We start from the raw sequence: 7,500 nt of genomic DNA on the forward strand, positions 1-7,500 counted from the left end.
GTCCAATATCAGTGGCGGCGCCTATTTCGAAATGTGCGCATGTACAATATGTATGTATGTGGGTGGCCACGAGCTAAAAATATTAGCAAAGAACAATTTAGGTAAGTTAGAACTCTATACCCAATTACCTAACTCTACCCAATTTCGTTACCAGTTTAAGAACTCACAATATTAAAAAGAAATAATCATCATTTCAATAATTTCCATTAAATCAATTATGTGGCGTTCTCATATTAACATCGACCCCTACATGGAAGTGGTAGATAATGTCGAGAAAGAAGAAGATTGAAACCACCTTTAGGATATACTGTCGAGTATTATTGGTTATGATTTTGTTCTTAATTTTTTTTCAGGGAATTTTTTCAAAATTTGTTACAGTAGCTGCATCAACTGTAAGAAGTAATGATCTTAAGAATGTGATGTCAGTACTAAATACTGATTATAATGACTGCAGTAATAATACAAAGTAAAACGACCGTTGTTATTATCATTATAACTACTTGAACTAAATTTACATCGACAAAAAAAATGTACTTAAGGAAAAGAATATGATCAGAAACACTGCATATGCCCAAAGGAAATCTAAAACTGGGAGATGGTCATCTGCCGACCTCCCAGCATCCGAACCGCTGCCACAACAGTCATTATCATCTCTTTCCCCTCTTCTGACATCACCTTCTAATAGATCCGGCTGCAGGGATCCTACGGAGGCGTCCAGAAGCGCTCTGTCCACCTGGACGGACGAAGGGCCGACAGAAGGGCCTTCGGCAGTAGGCGGTCGACGACGTTTTGGCCGGGAAAGGAATGAATTAATCGAGTTGGCTGGGGGTGGGGCAAGTAGGAACAGCGTGCAGAGGGAGTCAAAGGGAATGGGCAAGGGGAAGGGGGCGCGGGGGGGGGGGTGGCTGTTCAGCGTTAGGACACGGGACAGCACGAGGGGAAACAGGAGAGGAGGGATGAGGGGGAGGGGGAGGGAGGGCGTAGGAGAGAGCTACTACTGGTCAAGATCCTCCTCCGCCAGGCACCAGCACCAGCACCAGCTAGCTCTAGCTAGCAGCATTCCAGCGCGCAGCAGCCCTCTCCTGGATCACACACCCCCTAAACCCCCCGCCCCCTCGCCCTCCCCCGCATCCCGGACACTAACCACCACAATCCATCCCACCCTCCCGACCCGACCCGGAGTGAAGTTGAATGCCGACAGAACAATTTCCCCTCAGCTGAACTTTCCCGCGCGGCGTCAGTGTGGTGCTGCAGCGCGCCAAAACCACAAGTCCCGGGACAAGTGCTGCCCGAGATGCGCACTTCGATCCGCCACGTGGTCTGGAACGACGGTGTCAGGACGACGACGGACGCTAAGCGACATCATTCTCTCTCGCTGCCGCGGATGCCCTGGTGGTGATTGGTGGCTTTTGGAAAAGGGGGAGCGAGTTCTTGTTAGATAATAATAAAACCGAAAAGCTTTGCCGAGAGAGACGAAAAATAAAAAAAATAAGGCCCGATTTATTTAGAAACAGAAGATTGTTCTCGTTTTAAAAAAGGGCAAGAAAGAGAGAGAGAGATCTTCCTTGAAAAAGTCAAGACAGCTCTTTTTTGAATGGCAAAGTTCTTATTGAAAAAGAACGCAGGTACATAGAACTTGCCGGAAAAAGACGAAGGCATTTTTACTACAGAAACAGAACGCTTCTAAGAATTCTGACTGGGAAAGAGGCTATAGAAATCGTTTCGAAAAGGAGACTCGAGTTCTTGATAATAAAAAAAATTCCAAAAAAAAAAAAAGAGAGAACCTCCTTTCCGATGGTGTCTTTGATGTAAAAGTTGCGGGATTTACCGCCTCCATGTGTGTGCGTGAGAATATATTAATCGCTAGTTGAACAGAGCAGAGTTTTTCTGTCATTTTTGTCACAAATTTTTTTTCTTACGATGTCTGGGCCGAGTACAGAGAGTGTGACGGCGCCGGTGTTCCTAACTATCGTTCTGGGGATTTCGTCTTGTTGCTGCAATATCATCACTTACCCTCCAGGCAAGTTTACCTTCTATTAATTTGAAGTATTTGTCGAGCGTTGTGTTTGTACACTAGTGTTACATTAATGTTTATATACATATACATATATATATATATATATATATATATATATATATATATATATATATATATGTGTGTGGTGTGTGTGTATATATATATATATATATATATATATATATATATATATATATATATATATATATATATATATACACATATATACTCAGCCAGTCATTGTCTTCCAAGTTCACGATATCATATCCTATTCCATATTCCACCATAGTCGACTAACAACAGGTACCTCACTTCACTTGTTTGTGTCAAACAGGGAAACTATTATATATATATATATATATATATTATATATATATATATAATATATATATATATATATATATGGTAAATAAAGATCGCAAAAAAAAAAATTTTTTTTTCCTGTTCGTAGAGCCCATATGCGATTCGCCTATAAAAGTAGAAAAAATAAAATCTCTTAACGACCGACGTTTATTTTTTATTTTCATTTTGCGACTTCCCCCCCGAATATAAAACACTCACCTTTACTGTGCTTTGTTTCCTTATTTTTTTTTTTAACCTTTGTTTTTATGACGTCATGTCTGTCCATTTGAAAGCAGAGTGCTTGTGTGCGGACCCATCGATACCACGCGCCCGTGAATATGCAAGCGCTTCCACTCATGAACAAATTACAAAGAAAAATAAAAAAATAAAAAATCTTTTCGATTATATAAAAGTTCCATTAATTAAAACGCACAGGTAGAGTGAATTTTGAATATTGACTCATGAACAAACAAGTAAAAAAAAAAAGTTAAACTTTTTGCAGTGAAGTTCCAGGTGAAAAAACAGAAAATTTCGCTTCTGAAAAATACGCAAACCAGAGGGAGTTTTTCACGATATTTGCCAGAATTACAATAAAAATATATATGGAATAGAGCATGGTAAAGGCGTAATTATTCAATTATTACAGACGAATGTTTGAGCCAAAATACAAACAAGCATTATCTGACGATACTTTGTCACAAATTCATCCAACACAAGGCGAAGCCGTGTAATTCTTTCCTTGCGTCATACTCAATTAATTAAACGATTGGCTATCACAAAATCAAGAAAATGCACAGCAACATAATGGCATGGAAATATTATTAGTAGGATGTCAATATGCATTTACTTAAATAATGGAAATTTTATAAGTAAGATGTCAGTATGCACTTACACAAATACTGGAAATATTATAAGTAAGATGTCAATATAATTTACTTAAATATTGGAAATACTATAATATGCCAATATACATGCAGTTAAATATTGTCAATATTATAAGTAAGATGCCAATATACATTTACTTAAATACTGGCAATATTATAAGTAAGGTGCCAATATACATTTACTTAAATATTGGAAATATTATAGGTAAGATGCTAATTTACACTTACTTAAATGTTGAAAATTTAAAAGTAAGAATCCAATCCACATTTACTGAAACACTGGAAATATTACATGTACGATGTCAATATACATTTACTTAAATATCACCATCATTTGCAACAGCGCGAGGACACTTAACAAAGTTACCAAACTACTTGACAATAATTAGGGCATTAATGATAAAATTATAAAGAGAAATGACGAATCGTTATAGAAACACATGGCAATCTTACATTATAATTTTTATCCTGCATTAGACGCGTCCCAGTAACAGGAAGATCAGCGAGTAAATCCAAATCCTGCCGTATACGAAAAAATCTAACTTCACAGTAACTCCATAAATATATGTCGAATACAACCCACAACATTTATAAGTGTCGCACAAGCGAAAACCTGCATGAATATCTGATTACATAGCTATAGGACTATTTACCTATAGATAAATGCCTGCATAAATGCACTGTACTTGATACTACGTGAAGATTTTAGTTATAAAATGACTGAAATGTACGTAAAAGGTAAGAATGCGGATGTATATAATATATACACATATAGAATGTGGATGTGTATAATATATATACATATCTGTGTATTTTTGGGCGAATGCACAACCACATTATTACAGTCAGGCAATAACTTGACCGGTCAACCAACCAACTAGTCAGTCTGCCGGAAGTAACATACCCGATAACTTTTAGTACAGCCCAACTGTACAATTTATACGACACTGGAATAACGAAGTCCTGTGTCTTCTCGCTTTTATTCCATTCATTTAATAAATGATTCAAATGTTTATTTGCGGATTTTAGAGTAGAAGTGTCTCCAATTTTTCATATGTATTTTCATAGAAATGATTCATTTAAATGAAATGGAGGCTTTAATTTCTTATTTTTTGCTTCACTATTATTATTATAATAAGATTAGTAAAACTGCAATTATTATTATTACCATTATTATGATTATTTATGTCTTCAAAATGGCCGGAACGTTTTGCTTTGAACAAAATTGAATTTAGTACGAAAAATATTCCATTTTCATATGGAAAATATAATTCCCCTATTATATCAAGATGGCAGTATTCTAGGCGAATATATATATATATATATATATATATATTATATATATATATATATATATATATATATATATATATATCATTTACAAATTTTAGGTAACGAACCCTCTTCAATGTAAGGACGAATTCGGATTACCGAGAATTTGCGGCTTCATATTTGAGCTACAATTGAAAAGAAATTCTTCTAAATGGCTGATCCATTTACACTATTCTAAATATTCATCCACTTTCTACCTCTTATCTACGCAATGGATCAACGCTGTCACAGTACTGTATTACTGGACACCAGGAATTTTCATTTTATTTATCCTTTCTTTTTCCGATATAGTTTTTTAAAGACGGATAATTCAATGTAATTCTGTAATGTTAACTATTCATACTCAGAATTATGAATCGTAAAATCGTCTCCATCATATTCACCGTCACAATGATCAATATGATCATTACTTTTTCTTATTATCGTTATTTACGACTGAGTTTTTAGTTTTAGAAGGAAAATAATTATTTTCCAATCTTTATTGCGACATTATTGCAAACAACGTAATAATTTTCATCTGTTTGTCCTCGAGGGCATAATCTTTAGCGTTATCTTTTAGCATTCGTCGTTAAAATTATTACATCTGCAAAATTGCAATTATTTGTAATAGCCATGATAATAATTAATAAAAACCATGGTATTTTACATAACGCAATTGTTTTATTTCACAGACATTACGATTAATGATTTTACAATCTATATTTTCATTAACTATTGTTTTATTTCATTGCTGTTGCGAATAATTATAATTATCCACGTTTTCTGTCACTGCTATTTCAGTCATGTATATCACTTACTAATATAGTATTCTTTCCATTCAAAGCCGTTTTTGTCATAAATAAAACCATCAATACCCGCTGATGTGTTTCTGTATCCGAGCAATTCTTCTAATCGTCAGTCAAACGATGATGAACGACTCGGCAATCACCATTCTGACAGATTACCAACTCAATTCGATTATTGATATTATTAAAGTCAATAACACCGTTGCCCATAAATCACGGTAATTACCGAGAATCTGAACGCTGTAAGCATATGACGTTGGGTGACGCGATCCTGCCATCATCTGTAAAGCTTTTGGGGAAATCTGATCTGCGCCGCCGTCGGGGGCCAGAATTCAGCGTAACTCTACGGACGAATGCCGCCATATTTCAAGTAAATCTGGCGATCATGTTGCTTTCGCGGTAATATATACACTTTTAAGGACTCTACTAAAGGGTATGTTTATTTCTGTCGTGCGTTGACAGCAGAGGACATATATATATTAAAATAATATACACATACACGCTATATATATTTAAATCTCGAAGTCTATGTACTCCATACACATGGTACTAGATATGTCATAGTTTTCATTGCCGCTAATCGCAATTAATTTATTTTCTGAACGGAAATGTTACGAATAACCATTATATATATGGATATATATATATATATATATATATATATATATATATATATATATATATAATATATATATATTATATCTAAATACACGCATTTCAACATTTTAAAAAGACTGCTGACAACTAATGCCAAACATCATTAGCAACTATCTCCCTTAAGAGTAAAGTTATATATATATATATATATATATATATATATATATGTATATATATATATTACATGTTTATTCCATTACCCACCCTTAAATTAACGAGAAAATTATACAATTACCCAACTTTCCATGTAAACAGACGAGTGTATTCACGATTAACTTTTTTATTGAAGAATTATTCAACATTTCTGACGAAGCTCGTATGATTTTAAATGCCAGAGTCTATTTTCTTTTACATATTATCAAAAGCTGGCGAGCGTATAACCTCTCTCTCTCTCTCTCTCTCTCTCTCTCCTCTCTCTCTCTCTCTCTCTCTCTCTCCAGAATTGTGTAAATCTCTACTCTCTTTCGTATTCTCTCTGTATTCATCTACATCTTCCACATTTTTACTCCCTTTCGCATTCTCGCCTGTTTCTCTCTTTCTTACTCTATATTCCTTTCTTCATCTTTTGCGCATCCCCTCTCTTTCCCTCTATCTCTACCGTAATATACCAATTTCTATCATTATTTCCTTACCGCGTCTAGGTTTAGTATTTACAATTATCTCTCTCTCTCTCTCTCTCTCTCTCTCTCTCTCTCTCTCTCTCTCTCTCTCTTTATATATATATATATATATATATATATATATATGATATATATATATATATTATATATATATATATATATATAATATATATAATATATTTTTTTTATATATATATAGTATATTATTAATTATATATGACACTATCTACATATATATACCATCTATATATATACAATATATATATATATGTAAATGTTTAAAGTTATTTGCATCATCATCATCTCTCTCTCTCTCTCTCTCTCTCTCTCTCTCTCTCTCTTCTCTCTCTCTCTCTCCTCTCTCGTTGAAACGCGTAATGTTCCTTGCGAAAAACATTTTCTCGTACATTTGATATCGTTTGAGATAAAACATTATTTCTGGACAATTATAACCATTAATAAAATGATTCACAATAATATCCAACCTTCTAATGGGCGTTAACTACGAAATATATAGAAAGGGAATAATTCACCCTCTTCTGCATCCTTTCCATTCTAAATCAAGGATGAGTTGCGGTGTGTAAAATGTACAAAAAAAAAAAAAAAAAACTCAGCCTGTTCTAAAATACTTATCAGCAGCGTATCAGTACCGTACAGGCACTGCGGCAGCGAACGTACGCACACACTCACACACAATATGCAATTTAGCTCCTGCTTTGAAAAAAAATTGTATTATTATTATTATTAGAAGTACTATTCTTTTATGGCTTTGGTCTATAGAGATTGCATACACACGCACACATATGCGTGTGTGTATGTATATATATATATATATATATATATATATATATATATATATATAT

At 34.2% G+C, this 7,500-nt stretch overlaps 1 protein-coding gene across 1 annotated transcript in view; it reads left to right on the forward strand.

Moving 5' to 3' along the window:
- Nucleotides 1-1,233: 1,233 nt before the first annotated feature.
- The window catches only part of LOC135203145 (lachesin-like), a 562,167-nt gene continuing 555,900 nt past the window's right edge, over nt 1,234-7,500 (forward strand). The window contains 1 exon segment of the mRNA XM_064232817.1: nt 1,234-2,020. Within this exon segment, the coding sequence (XP_064088887.1) occupies nt 1,921-2,020 (100 nt within the window). The 5' untranslated portion in view covers nt 1,234-1,920.

The sequence above is a fragment of the Macrobrachium nipponense genome, chromosome 33, assembly GCF_015104395.2.
Source record: "Macrobrachium nipponense isolate FS-2020 chromosome 33, ASM1510439v2, whole genome shotgun sequence".
Classification (NCBI taxonomy): Eukaryota; Metazoa; Arthropoda; class Malacostraca; order Decapoda; family Palaemonidae; genus Macrobrachium; species Macrobrachium nipponense.